The sequence below is a fragment of the Conger conger genome, chromosome 11 (assembly GCF_963514075.1).
Source record: "Conger conger chromosome 11, fConCon1.1, whole genome shotgun sequence".
Lineage (NCBI taxonomy): Eukaryota > Metazoa > Chordata > Actinopteri > Anguilliformes > Congridae > Conger > Conger conger.
In genome coordinates, this window is record NC_083770.1 from 44,041,025 (window position 1) to 44,067,419 (window position 26,395).

Sequence of the window (26,395 nt, forward strand, 5' to 3'; positions counted from 1 at the left end):
CATTTTTTCAAGTCAAAATGGACTTTCTTTTTTCCCATTCCTTTGTCTTTTAATCCACCTTTGTTTCTTTGCATTGTATATAGATTTTTTGAAGGGTATTCTGTGTTTTTTTGTGATTATTTTTTGAAGTTTGTTTCTCATTCATTTTTATGTTTTTGTTTTCTTTGGTTTAAGTGTTTGTTTAAAGGATTTATTTGTGTTATTGAGTGTGTTTTTAAAAAAAAAACAGAAAAAAGATTTCAAATTGTGAATGAAATTTAAAAACCAATAAAACTACCTTTTCAAGTCAGAGAGGTTGAAAGGGCTTGTTTCCTTTAGCAGGAAGACAGCACTTATTAAACGAGCTGGTGGCACCTATTGAATGCTCAAGCTTGGTTTTGAAACAACTGGTTGACCAGTTCAGACCAGCTCTCAGTTTGACATGGTTTTTGTTCATTCATGTATTCAGTTTGCATGCTTCGCGTGTTGAGTTTTCATGATACACAATTTTGGCTTTTGTTCATTCGTGTGTTGAATTGGTCATTTTATAAAGGGAAATCTGGCACGGCTTCCATTTTACGCATATAAAGGAGCAGTTAGAACAGTGAAATCTCTGCGCTTCCTGGCAACGTTACTAAGCCTGAAAACCAGCTGCACCACTGGCCTGGGGGGAATAATTACAGTATCCCTACTGCAGCTCCTGGAAGTCTTGAAGGGAAAATAATATTTCATTACGTATTATTTTGTCATGTATGTCTCATTTGCTCTTTCCTTTCCCTCCTGCCTGTGCAGAAGTATCTCGCTCTGGCTTTGCTCCTGTGCACTCAGCTGCATCTTCTCCATGGGGCCTGCTTCGCCAGAGAGATAAAGTCAGGTAACCCTCCAGTGTTATAAAGAAACATGTATCACAAACCATCCTGCATACAGTGGTTGACACTGATGAAGATTTTAAACTGTAAAAAGTTCACTGGAATTGAATGTAATATTACTGATAACAATTGGAGCACATCTGCTTAAAAGTATATGTTAAAATGGTTGGCATTTATAAAGCGCTGTACAATTGGTGCTTCTCATTCACCCATTCACATACATTACAATACAAAGCATTTAGCAGATGCTCTTATCCAGAACGACGTACAATGAAGTGCAGATCAAACACAGGAACCAGTGTGAAGAGGACCCGAGAGGACTGTATGGTTCCGAGTCCTAGCGTGACCACACAGATACAATCGGAACATACACACACTAATGGCGATTGGCTGCCATGCAAGGCACCAACCAGCTCGTCGGGAGCATTTGGGGGTTAGGTGTCTTGCTCAGGGTACCCAGGGTGATATCGAACCGGCAACCCTCCGACTGCCAGACAATAGCTCTTACCACCTTTGCCAGTGTCGCCCCTATATTTCATACTGTATTCTGACCCATGACATGTGTCCCAATGCTGTGTCTGTTTAGGCGAAACTCATTGTCAGGACCATGTGGACCATACCTGGCATGCCATTGGCTCTACCTGGAGAAATTCTGAATGTCAAGACTGCAGCTGTGGGAGGTGCTGTGATGGGTATGTACAGTCTCAGACAATGACCTGAGCCTCTTAATGCTACCATAGTGGTAGCTATAGCAGAATTCAACTGTGTAATTATTTTGGTTACTTGGAATACATAGCTAGAAAGCTGTATAGCTACCCTTGTAGGTCCGAGTCTCCAAATTGTGCAGAATTCATGATTTATGTCAGCTTCTAAAAACATGAATGCATCTGCAGTGAGGACAGCAAGTGTGAAAACCTGCCTTGGTGGACAAAATCTGCAAGGCCTAGGACTGAATTGCCTTTCTGGGTGTGTGTGGATAATTTAAATTGAACTCTTTTTCCCATAGTACTTTTATATACTGTGGGCGACATGGCTCAGGCAGTAAGAGGAGTTGTCTGGCAGTCGGAGGGCTTTGGATAAAGGCGTTATATAAATGCCAAATTTACCATTTAATTTACCATATAGCTGTATATTTTGACCGTCTTGCTCAATAGCAGTGCCCGAAATGCTGAATCATCCCTCATGACCCTTCTGGATGGTCACACTCACATTCCCAGCGCATAGTGGGTCACATCTCAGTCAAGTGATCAACTTACAAAAATGATGGTTGAGTAAGAATACTCTGGAGAACAGGCTTGGAGGTTGCTAACTTTCTACCGATCACATGCCTTCCTCTGAGAGCTGTATGTGATTGCAGATTTGCCAGACCCGTTAACATACCTGATGACTGCACAATGGAGTTCGACAAGAAAGAATGTGAATACAAGGTGTTCAAGAAGAATGACCCCACACAGTCATGCCCAGTTCATGGCTGGGTGGGGGGATGAAGTGGTCAAAACGCTAAAATAAAGCATTCCCTTGTGTAGTAAGAATGACTTTTGTGTGTTTATTGTTTATTTGGATGTTAGTTGTTGCCAAGGCAACTGCTACTCTTCCACACATACACCTGCTTCCATATTCATGTGTACATACATACAGATGTCTTGTATATACGGTATACATTGATGTCTAAAGATGCTTTAAATCTGCCATTTGCACTTGATTCTAACTGCACAACTATGGCCTTTCTGTAAAGATTCTTTCAGATAATATTCAAATTTGCAACATGCTGTACACTGGAATTAGTTGCAGAACTAAAGAAACCCTGAAAACTGCTGTACGGTATGCTCTGCGAACCTGTAGTTTTCATTCTTCCAGACCGCCAGAGGCAATCTAAACTGATGGATATCTTCCACCTTGCGCCCTGTGTAGGTCGAGTAATGTATACCAACAAAGACACGTGTAAGGTGGGTGACCTGGGCTGCGTCATAGACACGTATGTCTGTGGGCTGCGTAACGTGCCCAGGTCATACTAACCGCCTTCTACTCATTTTTCCTTACTCGCAGTTTCCGCTTGGAAGTCATGGATAAGGGCAGCCACTAGACCTACTTCTAATTAACCTGAAGTTTCACGACTGCTCTCAGAGCTGTGAGGCTTTCTCCCTCCAGAGGGTGTCTTTGTACGCTTGCACAATTCATACTTCCACTATACTTTAGCTAAGTTGACCGTAAGTAAAAAAAAACTGTGCCATACAGTAACGTTTCTTTATTCAGACCAATCACGCACGTTTAAAAAACAAATCGCTATTCGTGCCCTTCTAACGTCAACCAGGGTAGTGCACTTCTCAGACTACCTGGCTTTGGCAACTGAACAGCAGACATCTCCAAAACCCCCAGGTGCGACTCTCCTTCTTGAGAAGATACCTGGAGTGGGTGATTTAATTATCTACTCCGGGGAGCGGAGGTCCCCCTTGTGCCTTCTCAGCTTCGATCAGGAGAAAGCATTTGACCGGGTGAGTCATGTGGGCTTGGAGAGAGTATTAGAGAAAACATTCCTGGTCCCCTCCTGCGCTGGACAAAAATCTGACATAATCGGCAGGGTGATAGTCAATCAGCAGCCCTCTGCCCCGTTTGCATTGAGGTCTGGCGCCAGGCAGGGGTGCCCTCTAGCATCTCTCCTGTACCCGTTCTCATCGTCTACCACGGAAAATGCGCTGCTAGCTTATACCGCGCTGAATTTCTCTTCCAACAAGTTTATCAATCTTTCAAATCGATGTGCTATATCAACGACTGTTTTAGGAATTACTTTACACCTAGTAGAGAGTATGTGTACATTTTAAGTTGCATCTTAACTCTACGTAGTTACTAAATCAGTTACGGCGTAACTCTGAATTTACGTTCAAACTATGTTTGAATTTACGTTATATAGGCCTACTGGTGCTTGTGCTGCTGGGCTTTTGTGGGGCACGTTACACAGCCCAGGTCAACCACGTCATACGTGATGTTAAACGTAGACACCCCTGGCGGTCTTAGAGTTAGACCCATCCCTAATTTGCGTTTCTAGTTTGGCAAATGACACACCTAGCATACCAAATAAAGGTAGCAGGTAGCAAAGTAGTCTTACGTCCAGATGCCGCTTTCATGCCATGCTAATTTCGGATAGGACAAGAGTAGCTCTTATTTACTGATCAGGCAGGCCAACTGGCACGTGCCCACAGGAGCGTTGATTTAAGTATCTTCATTTGAATGTTAGAAAAAGTTAATACAAATCAGTAAATAACATATAATACAATGAATGAATAAATACATTTTACGTATATTGACAGTGCATTAAACATGTATTAATTATTTTCAAAGCAAAAACGCTCCGTAAGAAATGCCTGGTGGTCTGATGACTTTTGTACGCGTGACAAATTAGCTAGATAACAATTTATCAAAGTCATTTGAAATGATAAGCTCAGAATGTATTTATTTTGTGTTCAGAACCGTTGCTACACTTCATGAATGTTTCCGTCGATACATTTCAACTATGTACAGGGGGCGTGGTCTTTGGTGACGTCAGTAGAGGAAAGCAATGTCCGCCTCTTAGTTACACGTTGGTACTTGGTAGCGGTAGACCACAGATATTAAGCTGCCTTTATCAGAAAACCTAGCGATAGCTACACGTGTGTGTCTCATTGGCGTCTTTAAAAATCGACAGCATCAACTGAAGAATAATAGAACATCTAACAGAAAGCGAACGAGGACTACATATCGGAATATTTTTAATCCAACTAAAACATCAGCAGGTAGCTTGCAGTTTGCCTTGATTTACGTACGTTCTGTCAATGTTGGCCTTAAAGGCAACGGTGCTGAATAGGTAGCTAGCTAACGACGTTTCCTAGCGATTAAGATAGGATGGTTTAAGGCAGGCATTTCCGACATGCTAGATAACTTACCAAGTTAAGCAATTAAATACCCCGAAATGTAAACTGATTGCTTCATTTGTAATTTAGCTAGTTATTCCCGAATGGCTTCCAAGAAATTGGTCCAGTAGCTCGATCTAGTTGCATCAAGATTCGTTCACTAGCTTGCTAGCCAACATAGCTAGCTCTAGCTTCTATTGACTGTATTGTTGTGCTAGCTACCAAACGTTAGTGTTTAGCTCGCGCTATACAGTGTACGTGTATGTTGCTGTAGTATTTACCAAGTTATCAAAAGCACACACACCGCTCAAATTATTTGATGTTCAAATCAAATGGGCAATGTGGCGTTGGCTGTCATTAGCCTATATGTGTACCAAATAGTTGGTTAACGCTACCAATTCGTTGAATGCACATTGGCTGGTTTAACGCTAGTTTAAGTTTGCCACATTTTGGCATTTGCTCGCAGGCGAATTGGTTAGCTAGCTGCGTACCAGAGATAGTCGTGATGCTTTCACTGTGATAGACTAGCTATCATGGGGCGAATGACGTGAGTTTTATTTGTTAGACTGGCACCCATTTTAAATAAAGCCAGATTGTTCCCAGACCCAATTTGTGTCATTTTGCGTAATGAATGACTTGCTAGCTAGGCAGAAACTAGGAAATTAGCAGATGTCACGACAACCATGTAACTTATCATGCTGTCTGACGTATTAACTTTAGCAGTGGCTCCCAACCTCGATCATGGAGTACCTGTGTATGCTGGTTTTCGTTCCAATTGCAATGCAATAATTTTTATCAAGCTGTTAATCTTTCTTAATTAGCTAGGTGCTTTTCATGTTTAAGTCGATTAACTTACTTTCTTGGACCACAATTTGTGAGATGGCTATGCATACCATAAAGGATAACATTCATGTTCATATTGTGCTATATTGCAAAAGGGAAGCACACGTATTGCAATTATTTTTTAACTGATCAAAGTAAAGATTCAAAGTGAAACGGTAGGCTCCTAATTAGTGAAAGTGTGGGCACATTGACAACCATTTGGAAGGTGATGAAGAATGCAAAGGCTAAGCCAATATTAACAGGGCAAACCTACATTGTGTTGATACTTTTAAGGAAACGCATTACAATTGGCATAATGTGGTATAAAGTAGATAATCCCTCAAAAGATGAAAAGCACTTCAGCATTTAGGAAAGATTGTTAAAATTCTTAAATGGCAATTGTGGTTGGAATGAAAACCGGCGTACACAGGGGTACTCCAGGGCCGAGTTTGGGACTATTGGCCATAATCATCTAATCAGGGAGTAAGGCTACATTAGCTAGATATCTTGGATCTAAATCAAATCTTAGTTTGCTGGCGTGCCATATTCATTTAGCGTGCTAGCTAGCTAACTAGCTAACCATTGTCTGTGAAATGATCATTTTGATGATTGAATGAGATTTGTGTGGAGTAACACCCTCTAATAAATGCAACAGTGCATTTCAATATAGTAACCTCCATGAAAGTGTGAAGTGAAGAGGTCTTCCCTGGCATCATGGGAAATTATTCTATCCTCTGGGAAAGTATAATCAAGTGAGCAAAATTCCTTGCTCATGCTTCTTGCAAAAGAAGGGAAAATGGGGAAAAACAAATAATATAAAGTAGTGATTGTGGTTTCCCCTCCAAAAAAGGCATTAAACCTTGTGCGGACTGTCTGTAGGACTGTGCACTACATAGAGGGTTAGTGTCTGACTGTGGGTGGGGGTTGGGATCAGGAGCCCCTCTAGGTCAGCTTCCCTGGACCAGTACTGTGACTATTTCTGTTTCTAAAGATATTTTCTTGTTGAGAGGGAAATGGTGGACTAAGTAGAAGCATGCCATCTAATACCGTTAGCATGTCATCATTCATTTTGTTGCCCAAGACTGTGCAGCCTTTAGTTCAGATTGAAATTAACCCCAAAAAAAGGTGATGCACAGCCCTGTGTATGGGTGAATATATAAAAATAATTGTGGGCCTATAATATGTTTTAAGGTTATGAACCCTAAAGAATTTGCCTGGTTCAGTGAGCAATTTAGTGCGTTAAAGTCATTGTCGATTGTATAATCTGATATAAAATACTGAAAAAAAAAAAAAAAAAAAAAAAACTTTGCAAGTGCTTATAAAGAGTGAGAGATGTTTGCTATTCTGGCATGATGCTTCACCTCAGCGGAAGGTGTCTGTTTGGTGTTGCAGTGACGTAGTGGCGGGCGATGATGTAGCGCTTTGGCTAATGACACAGCTTGGCGGTAACATCACCTTACGCAGACAATGGCTGCTAAGAGAAACCGTGAACATTACCTGCCCAAAATGAGCAGTTTGCGTCATTTAATTTGAGTTCTGGAGGTCGGAAAGCTTCCCGTTGGCATTCTCCTGCTTTATAAAAGGCACTACCAGGAGACACCGTCATACCGGAATAGACCTCCGCTAATGAACACCTAGAAAGTGTTTCCATCTCTTTATCTCTTGTTTCTGAGAAAGACTGTCAAGCAGATCCCTCCACCTTCATTCTTAACATGTTTTGTCTTTTGTTATGGCAGAAGAGGAATTCATCTTCAACCGTGGTGATATATTTTGTCCTGTAGGTAATTCACAGGTACAGTTGGTTTGATTAAACTGTCATGTATTGAAATGTCATTGACATGATTGCTCTGTAATGAAAGAATGTATTTAGACCATTTACAGTTTGACAATTTCTGTTTTTAGGTGTTTTTTAAAAATTGAGCAAAATTAATCGAACCATACCTCCTTTGACAGAGTTGTTTGTTAAGTTCAGCTTATGCATTTAGCCCGTATAAGCTGCAGTTTTGATTGTAGCTGAGACAGACTCTATCACTAGACTGCTGGTGTTGGTGCCTTGGCTTAGCTACCTTGTACCAAAGTATTCAGTTTAACAGCCTTCATTCATAAGGAATTTATTGGGATTGTGCCCGCAGTAGGTGCAGTCCATCAGACAACATCACAATGCAAGCCTAGTTATTTCAAACGCAGCCAGGGCTTTAAAACAGGCGTTTATAAATTGCATTGGTAGGAGTTTTTAATTCCATCAAATGTCAGCTCCGTGACGTTAATGCGCAACAGGCTCTCTTTCCCTTTGTCTCAGTCAGACTGTGGTCTTCTAGGCGGTCGGCTCACTGTCCGGTCTTTTAGTGATATAATACCTTAATTAGGCTTGGTGATATTTTACAGCGCATTTTACTTTCCATCTGGTATTCATATGATGACCTAAGCCACGCAGGGATTGCCTGTAACATTAATGAACAGAGCCTTTTCCTCGTCAACATTCATACCTTGTTCCCAAGATAAGCCTGCTCAGCACGCCCGGATAATGACGACGACAGGGGAAAATGTGTCTCGCAAAGACCTTTCCACTCTGCCTGGAGTTTAATTGCAGGGCTCTTCTGAGAAGGCCGCTCTCTAAGTCTGTGCACAGTCACAGTGAGAGACCTAAACTCTGTGCATAGTCAAGCTGAGGGAACTAGACTGTGCACAGTCAGTGAGAGCCCTAAACTCTGTGCTTGTGTGTCAGAATACTATAACTGGTTGGAATTGATTGGAACAAAAATATGGCACAGACCGAGCCTCCAGGAGTGGAGTCTGTTAGGTCTTTAGTGCAGTACGCTGGAGCCATTACTGGTGTTAGTGCCTTAGTCGTGTGAGGCCCAAATATTTTTTCTGCCCTGTAACGGGGAGTTCTTCTGGAGGAGGTGATGGCAGCTTCTGCCCCAGTAGAGCGATATGGGCTCCAGCAGCCCTCCGGTATGATAAAGACAGCATTTGGTAAATTAGACTCAACAGGGCCTCTTATCACCGCTCCACAAATAGCTGGCGGCTGCGAGGGTGCCAGCAGATGCGGGCTTTGTGACGGTGTCGTGGGCAGAGACGAGTGCTGTGCAGTTGTGACCGCGTTTAAGCCGGCGGCCACGGCCGGCCGTGCGTCGCCCCACTTCTTCTCGGCGGAGAGCGGCGCATGAAAAATGAATGGGTGAGAGGTGCTCGCGTTACACCGGTGCGGTGGACTCCGGGAGGCCCCGCTGCACAGGCCCCTGCCTCTGTGTCAGGAAATGAGAGCTTCTGCTTCTGGGAGTGAAAAAAAAAAACGTTGGCCTGCCGGACGTGTTGCCAGCGGCTCAGCACCACCGGGGCCTTGCAGCAACACATTGCGGGCGTCGACAGAATTACGCAGAACTGAGCCGAGCGCGACCGAGGCCCAAATCCGTTTCGCCCCAGGCATCCGTCTGCTTGAAGGCACCCTGCCCAAAACAAACACAAGGCCGTTTTTAGAAAAAAGGAGTTTCCCCCCTCTCCCTCTCCCTCTCTCTCTCTATCTCTCTCTCTCTCTCTCTTCCTCCCTCAGAGAGGAGCTCCTCTGCTCTCTCTGTAAAAGAGGCTCTCGGTCCTGTCTCCGCCCTGCGTGCTGCACACAGACACGCACAGACGAGGTGGGAAGATCGACCCACGTTGCAATAAGGCCGCAGTGTTTAGGAACGGCCGAGCTTGCACTCGTTTTGTCATCCGTCCCGTGTTTTGCTCGAGGAGACCTGGCTCAGGATGTGGGTAGAGGTGTGGAAATTTATTCGTCAGGTTTTTAATCCCAGATTATGATCTGTTTTCTATGTGGTGTTTATGTCTCGCCCGGGTCCAGTGTGTGTGAACGTGTGCCTGCTCTCTCTCCAGCAGAGGCCTACTCCAGCTGAGGGACCTCCAGCTCTTTTCCGCCGCAGGCCAGCGTTGGTTAGCGGCCGCACCCACCGTCCCGTGCCCTCCGGAGGAGTCATGACCCAGAGGCCCGGCCATGGCGTCACCCAGCTGACACTGACCCTGGCCCTGCTGCTCTGCCTGCTGGGGCCAGCAGGGGGCGCCGAGGAGCCCTCCCCGGCCCACTTCCTCCAGGACCTCCTGTCCCGCTACGGGGACAACGCCACCATCTCCATGCCCCAGCTCCGCGTGCTGCTGGCCCGTCTGAACGTGGGGCTGGGGGAGGGCGGGCAGGGCAGACTGACCCCCACAGCGGCCGTTTCCACAGTGAGTGCCTCGCTGCGCCCGATTTATTTACAAAAAAAAAAAAAGTTTCTCTCTCTTTTTTTTTTTTTTTTCCATTTTCTCCCAATTTGGTAGCCAATTGCACCCTATCTAATCCAGCTAGTGCTAGCTGGGGATACTAGTCCCTGCTGAGTCCCTCCCTCAGAGCAGCGAGCCAACTATGCTGCTCCATGAGAGCCAGCCAAGCTCAGCTTTGACAGAAATCGAACCCCGGTCCTCGGTGTGCAACTAACAAACTGCTGCCTGCATCAAGGTCCGTTACTTTGGCTGTACGCCACCGCGGCCCCCCCATGGTGATAGTTATATTGCAAATGAGTATCATTTATCAGTATCAGTATAGGTATATGTATAGGTGTGACATTCGCTCAGGAGGAAAGCAGTCGTCTGGCAGTCGGAGGGTTGCTGGTTCGATTCCCGCCCTGGGTGTGTCGAAGTGTCCTTGAGCAAGACACCTAACCCCCAATTGCTCCTGACGAGCTGGTTGGTGCCTTGCATGGCAGCCGATCACCGTTAGTATGTGAGTGTGTGTGCATGTAGGAATGGGTGACTGATAAGCATCAAATGTACAGCGCTTTGGATAAAGGCGCTATATAAGTGCAGACATTTACCATTTATATAATTGCCCTGAGCATTTTTTTGGTCGACTTACAGGTCTTTCGTAGCCTCCCAATCTGGCTTTGCATTTTCGCTTCTGCGCTTATGTAACCTAGGTAGGCATTTGGCATATTTAGCATTTTTTCCTAGCTTTGCACCATTCTAGTTATACAGCTCATCAGAGCCCATGAGAATGAGAGGGGATTATGAAATGGGTAATCCTGCAGCCTAGTCACAAGAACTTCAGCAGCAAGGCTAGCATTGAGAGTGAGGGGGACAAAATACATCTTGGCTTATCTGTGTTGTACACTATGCAGACATTGTGATCTGTAACAAGTGTCTAATGTGTCTGCATGTGTGTGAGGGCGAGAGCGAGATGCTTTGTTGTTTGAATTTATATCCCTGTGCCGAAGGACTTCGGATGTTAGACCTTCATGGGTATCTGTGCTTATTCATTATTTTGGCTATTTTGTGCTCTTACATGGGGCAGATACGGGCGATTTCATCAGTTTGTTTAAAGCACTTGACCCGTAGCATATTTTCTGTTCGCCACGAACGCTAACGGTTGGTGCGAGCATGGCGCAGAAGGCCGTGGTCAGCGTTCTGAAGGTCGACGCCCTGTGGCCTCTGTTGACAGTGCTTGTCGGCGGACGTGTTGCTGGGCACGCACGGTCTGGACGAGCAGTCGCGGCTGGACAGCCGAGGCCTGCAGGAGGTGTGCCCCACCATCCTCCAACAGCTGGACGCCGGCGACTGCGGGGCGGAGAAGAAGAAGGAGCCGACCAATGACGCGCCTCCAGAGGCGGGGCCTTCTCCGGCTGAAGGTGAACTTTTTTGGGGGGCGTCCGGCGACATGCCCGCCTGCTCGGTCGAAGTTCCCCCGGGTTCTGAACTTTTGATAAAACACAAACACCGTCCCGCCTACGCTTTTCTCTGCATGTGTTTGTCAGGGTTTAGTAGTGTGACCTTTAGCAAGACAGTCTGGTGTCTTGATGAAGGTCACAGACTGAAGTGTTTACAGATGAGTAATTGTGGGGGGAAAAGTCTGTGTGTAGGAATACATGTCCTTTTTTTAATGGGGCTGTATACATGTCAAATTCAGAAATTATTGTTTAGATTGTTGCGATGTACATGGTGATGAAAATGGGATGCACCATGGCACATGGGTGCCTGTGGATGTTTACTTCTGCTCGGTCTTCCAATGCATCCAATGGGGGTGATTTGTGGACTGGGCTGTTTGCTTTAGGATCTCTTGTCAAAACCAAAGGAAAGGCTGTATTCATTGTTGGAAGTGTAGGTGGTAGTTAGCAAAAAGCTTATAATGGAAGGTTGGTTAGAGGTAATGAAGTTCACTTGGGTACAGGTTCCTTGTTTGGGGATAACATTATCGTTGTTGTACAAATATTAGCGCTCCGACGCACTAGCAGTTGTGGGTTTACGGTCACATTGTTTATAAGGAATGTTTTCCCTCCTTTTTCAACAGTTATTTCTGAATGCAAAAAGCTGGAACTGAACCCTGTAATTTGTCCCCTGTTTTCACAGGAAGTAAACGGAGTTAATGATCTTAACATGCTGTATTTTCAACAACACAGTTAAACACCTTAAACGTCTTCTCCATGGTCTTCCCTGCCACTTCACTTCATCAGCTTTTTGTAAACGAGTTGCCCTCATGTGCCAGGTTATTTATGTGTGCGTTTTCTGGCAGCAGGGCTGTTGATGTTTGAGAGTTTGTCTCTGGTCATTCTGCACGATTAGTCTTTTTCTTCGCTAATGTCACCCCCGAGCTCTGAGCAGGATCGAGGCGAAACGCTGAGGACAGGATTCCCTGCGCTGGACAATTCCCCAGCCGCGCTCTCTCCCTTTAATCCGCTGTCACGGTCTATTAACGTCTTCCTCTTCCCCTCTCAGAGGTCAGGCCAGCTGGGGGCTCACAGGAGATTCGCCCCAGCCCTGTTTCGAGGGGTGCTGTGGAGGGTGATGACGTGAGGGCTGCACCTCACCAGCCGGAGGGCGGGCAGAGCGCCGCACACGTCTTCAGTGACTGACTCACGCACACCACCGACAGTGCTGCTCTTCAGAGCGCCACACACGTCTTCAGTGACCGACTCTCACACACACCAATTACAGTGCTGCTCTTCAGAACCCCCCCACACTTGATTCATTCAGTTCACTGACTCACTAATGACACATAATGACTTCTGCTCGCTTTGGGGTTTGTGGAGTTTCTCTTGCTCTTTGTCTCGGAGAAGCCTGAGCATATGAATGCAGTGCTTTATACAGTCGCTGTATCAAACTGCCTTGAGGCGGAAAAGCGGTTATGCATAAGGTGTTGTCACTTTAACGAGACTGTTTGAGTTGAACCCGGTGAACTGGTCCTGTTTTGTGCCGTCTATTTTGACTGTTGCCCTGCACTAATGCTACAGATTTCCCTCTGTTTGAAAGGTGAGCAGCTGATGTGGAATCGCTCATTACAGAATTAACACAACGAGTCTGCTCTTTCAGGTGTTTTTTTTCAGGCCTTGTTTTTTTATTTTATTTTATTTATTTTTTTATTTTTCCAGTCTCTGGAGTCGCCTGTTCTGATTAAATCTGGCCCATCTGAAGCCTGATGTTTTCGTTTCGTCTGCAGTCTTGCGCGCCTGTCTCCTGATAACAGATCATCTTGTCTCATCTCTTCTAAATGTTCCCCTCCCATCTCTGACACATGGCTTTCTGTACGTCAGACAGATGTTGAATGTCGGAATTGTTATTTGTTGTTTACTTAGGAGACGGGCTAGTCTTCCTTGGGACCTCATAAAATGCAGATCCAACAGATCCAGTTAAAGTAATAATAATAATAATAATAATAATAGAAAATAACATAATAATAATAACCAGCATCAATTTATGATAACAAAAAAGAAAAATAATATTACGACAATAATATAACGAAATGAAAATGAATAAATAAATAACATCAAAGAATGGAGCTGGCAGGGCAGTGTCAGCGGTGTCCAGTGCTTCCCCCGGTGGCGAGAGGTGCTAACTGCGGCCCCTGTGCTCTCTGTCCCACAGTGTGGGGTTTCTCTGTTCTGAGCGTGACTCTGGTGAGCGTCTTCGCCCTCACTGGGGTGTTCGTGGTGCCCTGCATGAAGACGCGCTTCATGCGCCTGGTGCTCGTCTATTTCATCGCCCTGTCCATCGGGACTCTCTTCTCCACCGCTGCCTTCCAGCTGTTGCCCGAGGTGCAGTAACGCCCCCCCCCCCCCCCCCCCCCCCAATATCCCCTCGCCCCCCTCTCGTCTGCCCCCCTGCTCTGTCCGGACAGGGCTTAACCAAAAACATCAAATATTTTCCTCACCTTTTTGCTTCATTTACTGTTTTTCCTCTCCTCCTGGGCTTCCCTGAAAGGGGAAGAGTTTGGCACTTGACCAAAAAAAGTGCTCGTTTCTAATGAAAAATTATGATTCTCCTAAGGTGTCTGTGATTCGTTGGTGATTCTCCTGAGGACCCTGTGATTGGTTCAGGTTTTGAATGCGCCATCGAGCGTTCTGGATGGGCCTGTGTCGGCACACAGCTTTTAAAAGGGGATGACTGATGCGATTTAATCTCTACTTCACTAAAACCTCGCCAGAATCTAGTCAAAATTTGGCCTAGACATCTAGACATCTTCTGGCCCGTAGGTATGCAAAGCTGGGTGCAGTACACCTGATCTGGAGCTACGAGAAAGAGCCTGTAGGCTCGTCAGTCACGGGAGTCTGTGTGCGCACCGGCCAATCGCAGAAGAGGGAGGAGTGGTGGGCGGGGTATGGTCTTGTCTCTGGGCCCTCAGGGTAGCAACCTGGCAGACAGTGCGGTTATTGAGAGCTGTACCTGTCTGTGATCTCTGCTGTGGAACTAACTGCTGCCTTTTTAACACTGAGAGATTCTTCCTGCAGCTCAGGGGCAGAAAGGATGTCTGTCCGCAGGTGAACGCTTGGTCGCTCGCCGCAGCACTGTGTCTCTCTCCACCACCCCGGTCCAATTCCGAGCACGCCCCCAAAAAACCTGGAATCTCGCTGTGCCTACTGTTTTAATGTCCTCCCGAACCTTTTCTTCTCTGGATCAAAGCCATTGTTCTCGTGTGAAGTCCTCATCAATCACGGAACAGATGGACAGGGAAAAACAAAATGGAGCTCTGTTCTCCTACAGCAAGACGGTGCGCGTCTGGGCAGGATGTGCGAGTCAGTCGCGTGCGTTTCCCTTTCCCCCCCCGGTCTCTGAATACACAGGGCCTCCAGGCACATCCTGGTGTGAGAGTGAGGAGGGCGGCCATCTTGTAAAGGGGCATATAGACTGCAATTCTCTGGTGATGGGGTGACTGCCGTTTCAGTTGGGGTTAAATCCGCTGGTAAGGTCATGCACCTACTCTTAAAGGATATCCTCTTTAAGAATATGTGCATCCGCACTGATTTCCACTAAATCATAAAAAACAATTCACTTGTTTTTTTTCTCTCTCTCTCTCTCTCTCTCTCCTGTCTGCTCTGTACCCCCCCTCCTCTCTCCCTCTCTCCGCGGTCATGGTCAGTCTGGGGTTATGGGTTCCTGTGCGTCACGGTCATCTCCCTGTGCTCCCTGGTGGGCGCCAGCGTGGTGCCCTTCATGAGGAAAACCTTTTACAAGCGGCTGCTCCTGTACTTCATAGCCCTGGCCATTGGCACGCTCTACTCCAACGCCCTGTTTCAGCTCATTCCAGAGGTAGCGTGGGTGCCTGGGGCCACTTTCAGCTCCACTCCTCCCGGACCCTACCTGTCCACCCAAAACCAGACCCAATGGAGCTCTCTGCTCCTCTCAGACCGTCTTCTCTGGGCTGGGCTCATTCTGCAGTGCTGGGACGCCATTGGAGTTAGAACTAAACGCTGAAGGCCAGTTTGGGTCCTGGAGGATTTGGACTGGGAAACATTGACTTGAGGTGCTGTGATTTGAGGTGTTACTTCCTCAGAGTAAACATTTAAACGGTGCTTTATGTGGCCTAGATCAAAGTCTAGCTGCTGCTTATCAATACAGTAATATAGAGACTTCAGCAACATTACTGATGGGTGAAGATTGGCATTCACAGGCCTGCATGTTGGTCATTTTTTTAATTCAACATAATCCAAGGAGTCTCCCATCATTTTTCTAGGGAAATGGTTGATGGAATCGATAATGGTTCACGATTTGGAATTATACAAGGACCTTTGAACTAACACATCAAGCAAGGTATATTACCGAGGGATGAGAAAGCTACCATTACTCAAAGAACAGCACATCAATTTTATTTTTAAGTGTTTAATAGGACTATCATTTTTATTCCTTATCTTTTTTATGATCACATTTATTCACTTTATAAACTTTTAAATTAACATTCAGTTGGTTTGCTTGACTTTTTTTATTGATTGCACTTTTGAAAAGTGCTGATCTGCAGCATTAAATCTACCACAGTATGATGAAATCTGTTAGTCTTCATTTTAATTTTTTTTTTTTGCTTTCAAAATTGTTTTGTGTTGATAAAAAAAACTAAAAACTAAACTGATGTTAGGGCTTAATTGTAAAGAACAGAAAAAAAGTGAAGTACAAAATCAGACGCTGATCTCTAGGAACTAGAAATGAATACTCGAAGTACAAGATATTCCAGTTACATAACGCTCACTCTCTAATTCATATTTCAAATGCTTGCGTGTGATGTAATCGTTGAGATCATTTGTCATATTGACATTCAGAAGCTATACTATGCAGAATGCTATCTAGAAATGTTCTTTCTCTAAGACATTTTCAACAAAAATATTCAACAATGAACAATGTTCAGCTCATGCTCAGTAACAAGTCTCAGGTCAGTTATTTTAGACCGATCAAGTAGCTCAGGAACAGTAATTTAAACAATGTAATTTTCTAGTGACACATGTCATGTGAAGTATGTCCCTCCATCTTTCCATAACACGCTCCATTTTCCACGTTAGGCTTTTGGCTTTGACCCCATGGAAGCTTACTACGTCTCCAAGTCGGCCGTGGTGTTCGGGGGCTTCTACCTGTTCTTCTTCACCGAGAAGGTCCTGAAGATGGTGCTGAAGCCCAAGGACAGGGTAAGAAGGGCCGCAGGGTCTCTGTCCTGCGTTTGGGGAAACCTCACTGTGCCAGACCTGACCTTCCAGATACGTTTGGGCCTGGCTTAGGCGTGTCGTCTCGTACTCGAAGGAGCGGAATGCGATTTTGAAGCGAAAGCCGATCTCAACGGTTGATACCACGGACTGGTTCAGCCTGCTCAGCTGGCTTTAGGCTACAACACTCCAAATTATCTTGTCTGATGTCAAGTTCAGTCACGGATGGATGGAATGCAGGTCCAGATTCCTTGTGTGATTATGGTTTTCCATGGTAGGTCTGACGTCTTGAATGTTCCATATTCCCAGCTATTGAAATTAAATTCAAATTTTAAAGAACAAGGCGTAGAATCCTGCAGAGTTCATATTTCATATCGCGGGCCAACTGTTACACAAATGCAGCAGCTGCATACAAATAATGAATCATGAACAGTTTTGTTGAATCTTTAGTGATTTTCATATTTGTTACGTATTGATGTATTTTTATCACATAAAATATTTATTTTGTTCAGTGGATACAGATAGTTGTGGCTGTGGCTGGTCAGCTTAGAAAGGCAGTGGGGTCACCGTACAAGGCTGGACAAAGCTTGTAGGTGGGCTCATCTTGTTCCCAAGAGTCTATAGGAGATGTACACAGTACATGTGCTACAGAGATCGGACAATATTGAGAATTCCTCCAGACTTGCTGTTGCAAAAAATGGAGGTTCTATCGATGCTTCAACTGAAGGGCAACGATCATTAAATTACATTACAAGGCATTTAGCAGACGCTCTTATCCAGAGCGACGTACAATGAAGTGCAGATTGAACACAGGAACAAGTGTGAAGAGGACCCTAGAGGACAGTACGGTTCCGAGTCCTAGCGTGACCATACAGATACGATCGGAACCCTTGAAGAGTACATCAACTTACAAACTAGCATACCATGGTTGTCTGCTAAAATACCCTGAGTATAACAATACAATAGCTAATACAAAACACAGCAGTATCTATATATAACTATATAAGTGCCATTATAGTCGATCATCAGTTGTGATGAACTCAGTTAAGTTTCACTGTTGCTCATCAGCTAGCAGGTTATTAATATTTGTGATGAATTGTCTTTGTCTTTGTGCTTGCTGTATTTGATCCTGTGATGTCACTGATGTAACCAAAATGAGCACCAATAACCTTGTTGAGGGCCCCCCCTTGTGGATGTCCAGATTCACTGCACATCAAGCAGTACACAGCGAGAGCCTGTGCTGTATGGTGAATAAAGTAAAATGGGGTCATGCTCTTTACAAACACCTTGTTTGGTTAACTGTCACTGTACTGGATTTACATTTATTTGCTGTGGAACGCGATCTCGGCCAATCAGCATCCTGAATCGGAAGGCCCCGTTTTATAATGTAGTCTGTGGCACAGTTATGCACTGCACAGTGTAAGAAGAACGCCATTCCACCGACCGTTTTAACCTGCTTTCCGCTCGTCTACCGTTTCAGAAGGCCAAGGCTCATGGTCACGGTCATGGTCAGGGTCACAGTCACGGTCACTACCCGGCTGAGCACTACGCCTCCAAGGCGGATATGGAAGACGGGGTGACGGAGAAGCTACAGAACGGAGAGGCGGGGCTGACCCTGCCCGACGCGGAGAGGAGCGCCAACGGCCCGAGTGAGGACGGCAGGGTGCTCAGCGCAGGACAGACTGTGCAGGTCAGTGTGTGGGGCAGACTGTGTGGGGCAGACTGTGTGGGACAGACTGTGTGGGACAGACTGTGTGGGACAGACTGTGTGGGACAGACTGTGTGGGACAGACTGTGGGGTAGTCTGTGCAGGTCAGTGTGCAGGGCAGTGTGTGGGTCAGACTGTGTGGGTCAGACTGTGTGGGTCAGACTGTGTGGGGCAGTGTGTGGGACAGACTGTGTGGGACAGACTGTGTGGGACAGACTGTGTGGGGCAGACTGTGTGGGGCAGACTGTGCAGGTCAGTGTGTGGGGCAGACTGTGTGGGACAGTGTGGGGAAGACTGTACAGGTCAGTGTGGAGCCGACTGTGCAGGTCAGTGTGTGGGGCAGACTGTACAGGTCAGTGTGGGGAAGACTGTACAGGTCAGTGTGGAGCAGACTGTACAGGTCAGTGTGGGGAAGACTGTACAGGTCAGTGTGGAGCAGAGTGTAGGGTGCAGATAAGTTTACAGCTGCCCCGTGACTCGTGCCTGTATGGACCGCAGGACACGCAGAACCCGGGCAGGGGCGGCTGCTATTGGCTGAAGGGCACGGCGTACTCGGACATCGGCACGCTGGCGTGGATGATCACCCTGAGTGACGGCCTGCACAACTTCATCGACGGCCTGGCCATCGGGGCCTCCTTCACCGTGTCGGTTTTCCAGGGCGTCAGCACCTCCGTGGCCATCCTGTGCGAGGAGTTCCCTCACGAGCTGGGTAAGGCAGGGCCCTCAACCCCCATCCCCCATCCCCCATCCCCCAACCCCCAATCACAGGCCACAGTCAGGGAAATGGTAAATGGACTGCATTTACATAGCGTCTTTGTCCAAAGCGCTGTACAATTCATGCTTCTGTTTCTCCCATTCATACACACACACTCACACACTCACTCACTCACACCAACGGCGATTGGCTACCATGCAAGGTGCCAATCATCTCATCGGGAGCAGTTGGGGGTTAGGTGTCTTGCTCAGACACACTTCGACACAGCCCGGGCGAGGGGTTTGAACTGGCAACCTGCTGCCAGTGTCATGCCACATGGCACTCTGAAGACTAAGATGGTTAAACAGAAGCAACAGAATGAAATGGACAAATGTAGGCAGTCATTACACAAGTCCATCAGCCCAACAATATAAAAGTGCACAATGTGACACTAAAACTGAGCAGGCTGTACAGGTTGTCTCACCGGTCTGCATGTTCTTCCTGTCAGGTGACTTTGTGATCCTGCTCAATGCCGGGATGAGCTTACAGCAGGCCCTGTTCTTTAACTTCCTGTCGGCCTGCTGCTGTTACCTGGGCATGGGCTTTGGCATCTTGGCTGGCAGCCACTTCTCTCCTAACTGGATCTTCGCCCTGGCCGGGGGCATGTTCCTCTACATCGCCCTGGCTGATATGGTGAGTGTTCGACACAGAGACGTAACACTACCTTAATGGCCAATGCCTGGGAGTCGAATGCCAGATTATGTTGCGTTGTATTATCATTCTAATGGCAAAATAACCAACCATTTGGCCTACCTAGGGTCTTAATTCACTTGTTTTTATGATGATTGCATTAATGTCAGGAATACTGCATTTGTGAAACTATGAGAATGCACCTAGGAACCTTGCACAGTAATACCAGTTGTGTTGGTAACCCCTTACAAAAAGGTTACATTGATATTGGACTAATGTAGTGGCTACTGAGAAGTTAAATCTGTACAGCTTTGTTTATGTATTTGTACATCATTAATAGTTTATGCCAGCTCACGTACCTCAGTGTAAAGTGTGACGGTTGTGTTTTAGACATGTAAACTGGGTTCTCCTCTAACCCCCTCGTCGTTCTCAGTTCCCAGAGATGAACGAGGTGAGCCGGGAGGAAGAGGAGGGTGGGGGCAGCGGCTCGCTGCTCACCTTCGCCATCCAGAACGCGGGGCTGCTGACGGGCTTCGCTATCATGCTGCTGCTTACCATGTACTCAGGGCAGATCCAGCTGGGCTAGGCCTGCCCCAGGGATCCCTCACTCTCCTCCTCATCTGACCTCTGACCTCTGCCCCCTGCCCCCAGGGATCCCTCGCTCTCCTCCTCATCCTGTATCACAACCCAGAAACCTGTGTTCCCATAGGCAGTACTGCATCCCTACACTCAGTGGCTTCCACGAGATCTCCCTTCCTACTCTTCTGACCTTTGAACTCTGCCCCCTGCCCGAGGGAAATGGAGATCCCGTAAAACGCGTCTTATGGAAGCCCAGAGCTACCATGTGGAAAATATCTCCGTCAGCCGACTTATAAATTGAAAGGAAAAAAAAAAAGAAGGCACAGATGTAGGGGCATTTTCAGCCTTGGAGGTTTATGAAGTGCAGTAATAATTGGGAATCGGTCCTATTACCTGAGACCAAATCTATGGGGGTGGTACCATTTTAATTTATCCTGGGACTGTCTGGATTACCAATGGAGGTCTGGAAATCAGACCCTGACTTCACCTATGGACCCACACTCTTTGCCCGGAGTCCCTTTATGATGCTGATTTCAGAGCACTTTGCACTGACCGCTTTCTTCGATATCCCTCGAAGCTCATGAAGACCTCTTCCCTTGAGAAGCGACGTACCTTAGAACAGTTCATTCCATACCAAAATCCCAGAGTGACACTGAGAGAACATTGCCTGTGTAAATGTTTGTTCTTGTTGAGTTTTTTTTTTGGTAAAACAAATTGCCCCCAAAAGACTGTCCGTGTAAATGGTAATTTGTATTAATTTTCTTTCTATTTTCATACCGTGAAACGGTTGGCTGGCTCATAGGGATTGAGACCGAGCTCAAAGACCAAATACGAGCTGTTCTTCTACGTGAAGTGCTTTTTAAAGAAATCTAATTGCAGCTCTTAAATTTGTCTTATGGAAAATGTTGTCTTTGTAGTCTAGCATTTTATTTTTCTATATTTAATTTAATTTTTTTTATTATGTTATTATTGTTTAGGACGGTCAGCAGCGGCTCAGTTGAGCATTTTCCTGTAGACCTAGCACAGAGCCCCGCTCAGTGTGAATCAGGGTCTCTGTGGACTATCCGTGTGTGGTGAACTGAGCTGAACTGAACTGTCAGATACTGCACAAATGCAGTTTTATCCCTGGATGCTGTTCTCATACTGAAGACATTCTTTTTATTATCCTTATTCATCTGTTATTAATTATGTTTAATGAATTAAACATGTCTATTATGATCATGTAATGAAAAACCAGGGATCAAATATGCAGACCCACAGTGTGGACCCACGTAACTAGGTTTGTTGTTTTCTGCGCCAGATGTGATAAAAGACCGTCGATATTATGACACTACTCACTTATTGAAGTAGGCTGTAAGTGTCTGTTCTTGCACAAACTTGCAGTTTCCCTGATGGCTACTTTCAGTGGAACTGCTTTCAAAAAGCCTTCTAGCAAGGCAGGGCTAGCTAGTTAAATGAATGGAGGCAGAGCCAGGGTTGGAGACAGGGAGGAGTGCTCAGCTGGAATGTGTTTAGTCAGATAGGCTATCATTCTTATAACAACCATCAAGTATTTGTGTTCAGGGGTTTGTTGCGAGGCTCATTTGCTTTCAGGTCTGTAGATAATATAATTTTTGGTCGCAAATCGCGCAAGTTGTTAGGAGCGTCATGCCGGTAATATCTAATAGTGCTGTTAAACAGTGAGCAGAAACACATGACTGGTGATCTGGTTCAAAAGTTTGAAATGTCAGCTGTAGTTGTGAATTGTTTACATGCAACCATATAGTTGTGTTATATGCAAAAAGAAATTGTACTTTATTTTTGCAGACCTGTGTGTATGGTGAACCTACATCACATAAGCTTATATAGAACAAGTGACCGCTAAATTGGACACCCTGCTTATGTTCTATTTGTTTTCAGTGTTCTATTTAAAGCATCTTATGGCGCCAGTCCCAATTCTTACAAGCTTCAGTTAATGTGTTTCTCCACAATAGGTATATTCTCGGACATGTGTGTTGCATAGATCATATTTGTTATGACACACTTTGATTTCTGTTGTGACAGTTGTGGACTGGAAAAAGGTGCAGTGTAAACTATGGCCAGAAGGGGGAGACAAAGCCTTTCGTAACCGCAGTAATTTTATGCGCACTAAAAGCTGACCGTGTGACCTTCTCCTCGGTGTGAGGCTACACGAGACCCATCTACAAAGATGTTAGTTTTGTTCATTTGCACAAACGCATTAATATGTTGAAGGTGTGCCAGTTCTCTCAGCTGTGTGGCAGACAGTTCTCACTCAGATCTCCCTGCAGTATTGAAGTAGGCTTTTTTCTATTACAGATGCGCACATCCCTTACTCAAAACGGTAACAGACTCAAAACTGATTCAAGGATCCGACTGCTGTAGCCTTTGTTTTGGTGGCTTTTGTGGTGTACGTGAATACACATTTTCTGTGCCTCATATACTGTATTGTACTAGAAATGAAAAATACAGTCATTTTATATTACATCCACTTTTGTCACATGCAATGTGTAGTACAGAGCTGAAGGCAAAATACATTTAGATATCGTAGGAAGGATGGTGGTTATTTAATGTGGGTAAATGTATGCAACATGTGACTGCTGTCTGCTGAATGAAGTTTCTCCTTACTCTCTGTGATTTTCAGTCCCAGGCAAGGGTTTTTTCTTTTCTGTCTTGAAGAAGTTTTAATGAAGTAAAGAACAGCACAAAAAGCCATGTGTATACTTGACAACCATTACTGTCCATCTGTTTATGGTCAGCCTCCTAGTTATCGAAGTAATGGATGGTGATGCATTTAATGGATGTTGCTTTCCTTTTACCTGATGTGATTATCTGCGCTTAAAATAAGTGAATAAAAATGGAAAAGGAGATATAATTTATTTCTTTGTGATCTAGACAATTCCTCATCTGTATCTACAGATTTAATTATCGATCCTTTTAGCTTAAAGTTTATAGTGAATTCATATACAGTACTAGCTTTGTATTCCTTGTTTAGGGGAGGGAACTTTCATTAAGTATGCCCTCAGGATTTTGTCTCTGAAAAGTCATCCTCCTCAGACCCAGCAATTCATCTATGTCCCCGACCTTGGTGTTCATCTCAAGAACCATATGTTCTACCATGATTAAACCTATACTACAAGGGACATTAAATTCAAATAAAACTGCGGTGTCTTTAGTCATCCATGACACTTGCATAATGTACAAGAAGTAAAACATGAACTTGTTTTGTGTGGAGTTTCAGGAGCATATACTGTAGAAGATTTGTTGTAGAATTAAACAACATGTAAACAGTCTATGTTAGTGAACAAGCCTTCATCACTGGTTTTATATTCTTTATATTTATTTTGGAGGAGCATTTGGAGGCCTGTGCAAATGGTTATACGCCCTGAGAAGTTTGGGAACTGGTTTTCCCAACAAGCTGTGTACAGATGGTGAACACTTTCTCTGCTGTGTTCTACTACTGCTTTTTCTGTTAAGGGAACTTTTCAGACTTTTCAGAAATGGGTCATGTGAGTACTTTTTTATGTTCATTATTTTTCAGGTTGCATTGATTGGTTTCAAATGAAAGCAAACCCCAATTTATTCATTTGGTAATATTTCATGAATTTAAGACATTTATGCCATCATATGATTTCATAAAATTAATAATTAATACAAAGATCATGTGTTCTTCATATCTTATAGCTTTACATCATCATGCTCCCTAAAAGTGATTCTATATCCTAAGATAATTCAAGATATGCACCTAAATGCTGTTTTTCTTTTCTTTTTTCTTTTTTTCTTGTCATGGGAGCAGATTTTAAATAGTCAGGTAATTCATATGAGATTTGACCTGTTTTGGAGATGTATTTATTTATTGATTATGCTTAGGTGCTTAGGGCTAGTACTTATTAATGAATCTATGTCCTGAAATGTGTGTTTATTTTTATCTCCTGCTATTGTAATGGGGACACTCCATCATGCCTTTTCATTGTGTAGTGGAAACTTCTTTTTATAAACCTTTTTTCAAATATATATGCCTTTCTCCATTGCCTTCCTTTCTTTGTTGTGAGTAAGTAGCTTGTATTTTCTTTTGCCATTCTCCATAAGGTTTAATGTGTATGTTAGTGTATGTTAATGTATAATTGACCTCTCATAACAAAAGAAGTTGATAATTCAGGTACATACATGCTGTTTTAGTCTTGGAAGTAGTGTTCCCCCCCCCCCCCCCCCCCCACACACATTAACTGTGCCTGGAATGCAAAGCATGCGTGCTAACGCATGTTCGCACACATTGAATCCAACCTATTTACTTTTGTGGGCAGTGTGAGGCCTGGAATGTTTTCATAATGACATCAATACCGATCACGGCAGCCATTCTCATGATGCTGGCGACGCACATGTGTGTATGTACTGTATGCCTGCGGATGAACAGGCACAAATTGAGCAAGGAGGATGCTTGCTGTCGGTTGTTTCTGCAGTTATGTAAATGGTAAAAGGTTGGCATTTATATTTATCCAAAGTGCTGTACAATTGATGCCCCTGTGCTATTGACCCTCAGAAGATTTCTGGCATACACAGGAATTACATTAACATGAAGACTGTTCTTCTTGGGTGTTCGCTGATTGCTATGTTCAAATGCTTTGGGTGTACTTCTCCATTAATATATTTGGCAACAGAGATTAAGGACCATCATCATTGATATTATCATATTGTACAGATTGCAATCTACATTTGTAATAAGCAAAAAGATTATTGGTGTGTGTCACTAAATACTGCTATATTTTTGTATGAATAATAATACAAAATGGATAAAGAAAAATCTGTAATATCTTACAATATGTTCCAATTTGATTTAACTGTTAAAATATTTTAGATTTATATATTACATGTGTACGATATACACACCAAGATGTCAGAAGTTGCTACTATTGAAAATTACATTGTTTTTGTGTTTGATATTTAAAAGGTTACTAGCCAATAATAGTTGATAATCTTCCAACATTGTGAGGCACGAAGGTGACGAGGTGTGCAAAGGCACTCAAGAGTTGTTACCAATAACTGAGTTACTTGTATTACCGAAGGAAAACATATTTTGTTTAATGCTGTATGGCCAGTGACTAACCTAAAATCACAGCATTTAAAACGCTTTGTTATGCAGCATAGACAAACAAAAACTGGTTGTACATCACCGTAAAAATGAGGCATGCTCTCGCAGGCGGCGTGGTTTGAAACTACATTTCCTAAACGGCTGAAGAGAAAAAGGGAAACGTTGGACTTCTTGAGGGAATGTGCAGATACTGTGCATTTATTGAGGTTGTAGTTAATTGTACATACTACGTTACCCATAAGTCTCTGCGTATGGCGACTCAACACTGCCATATTGTAGGAAATCCGTTTGTGGTCTGGTGGATTAGTGAGTTTAATCCGCGAGAACACTGAGAGAGACCAGAAGACATAGCTAGCTAGCGAGATAGAAGGGGGGAAAATATAAAACAAGGGCCCGAAAGCAGCAAATATTTGAAGTATAAGCGGAAAAGAAAAACTGTGACATTTAAATAACATTCTGCCTTGGAAAAGTGCTCATTCTAATTTGTAAAACCTTTTTTTATTTATTCTCGGGTTCTGTTTATTTTAGTTTGTTGACTTGGTTAGCTAGCTAGCTAATTTGTGACAGATCCTGACAACAGCTGGACACCCAACGAAGAAGTCAGAGACTGGAACTAGTTGGTTAGCTACCTATCTAACTACATATAAAATTATTTCGCCGATAAAGCGATCTCCCCCTTTCCCCTTCCCCTCCTGGGTTTTTACCTTCTAACCTAGCTAGCTAGCAGGAACTCCCATTTTGGGCTGTCCTGCCTTGCTGGTTTTGAATTCGGGGGTCGCTAGCTAGCTAGGTAGATTTTAAAAAGTACCTCATTGGCTAGCAAACGGCACAGAGGAATTCATCACATTTTAAATCCTGAGGTGAGGCGAGGTGAAACGAATATGTCGGGGAAAGACCAGAATAAACAATCCACCACCGAGCGGCTTATTAAAGGTAAGATTAATTCTGTATGTCAGTCGGTCCGTAATGTCAGAGTTACAGCGAAGTAATGTTGGGTAGTTGGCTAGCTAAGCTTCGACTTTGGTTCACCCCAGCACTTGCCGTTGTTTTCCAAACTAACAAGTTGAATAATGAAATTGATGTTTGTAAACTTGACTGCTTTTAACGGTAACACTGGACTGGAAGTTTCAGATTGTCCCATAACGTTACCATTGTAACT

At 44.5% G+C, this 26,395-nt stretch overlaps 3 protein-coding genes across 8 annotated transcripts in view; all 3 read left to right on the forward strand.

The window, feature by feature from the left end:
* Positions 1 to 1,430: 1,430 nt before the first annotated feature.
* On the forward strand, positions 1,431 to 2,380 carry LOC133139977 (beta-microseminoprotein-like; the record flags this gene model as incomplete). The annotated part of the gene is made up of 2 exons (XM_061259468.1): positions 1,431 to 1,540; positions 2,206 to 2,380. Coding segments are annotated over 2 exons (240 nt in total), but the record flags the coding sequence as incomplete, so codon positions are not given.
* Positions 2,381 to 4,427: 2,047 nt separating this feature from the next.
* slc39a14 (solute carrier family 39 member 14) lies at positions 4,428 to 24,161 on the forward strand. 5 transcript variants are annotated; one of them, XM_061260236.1, is made up of 10 exons: positions 4,428 to 4,615; positions 7,291 to 7,346; positions 9,431 to 9,775; positions 11,025 to 11,211; positions 14,934 to 15,103; positions 16,342 to 16,464; positions 17,960 to 18,169; positions 18,686 to 18,896; positions 19,390 to 19,574; positions 20,005 to 24,161. In XM_061260236.1, exons 3-10 carry the CDS (start codon positions 9,527 to 9,529, stop codon positions 20,155 to 20,157), a joined length of 1,488 nt encoding a protein of 495 aa, XP_061116220.1. In that variant the 5' UTR covers positions 4,428 to 4,615; positions 7,291 to 7,346; positions 9,431 to 9,526; the 3' UTR covers positions 20,158 to 24,161. The 5 variants fall into 5 exon arrangements, with proteins under 5 accessions (XP_061116220.1, XP_061116218.1, XP_061116219.1 ...); XM_061260234.1 differs by lacking the exon at positions 7,291 to 7,346 and having other exon boundaries at positions 9,428 to 9,775; XM_061260235.1 differs by lacking the exon at positions 7,291 to 7,346.
* A 1,391-nt stretch (positions 24,162 to 25,552) lies between these two features.
* LOC133141042 (serine/threonine-protein phosphatase 2B catalytic subunit gamma isoform-like) overlaps positions 25,553 to 26,395 on the forward strand; it is a 52,739-nt gene continuing 51,896 nt past the window's right edge. For both annotated transcript variants that reach the window (XM_061261409.1, XM_061261410.1), the window contains exon 1: positions 25,553 to 26,169. In XM_061261409.1, coding sequence (XP_061117393.1) covers positions 26,118 to 26,169 — 52 coding nt within the window. In that variant the 5' untranslated portion in view covers positions 25,553 to 26,117. The remainder of the gene's footprint in view (positions 26,170 to 26,395) is intronic.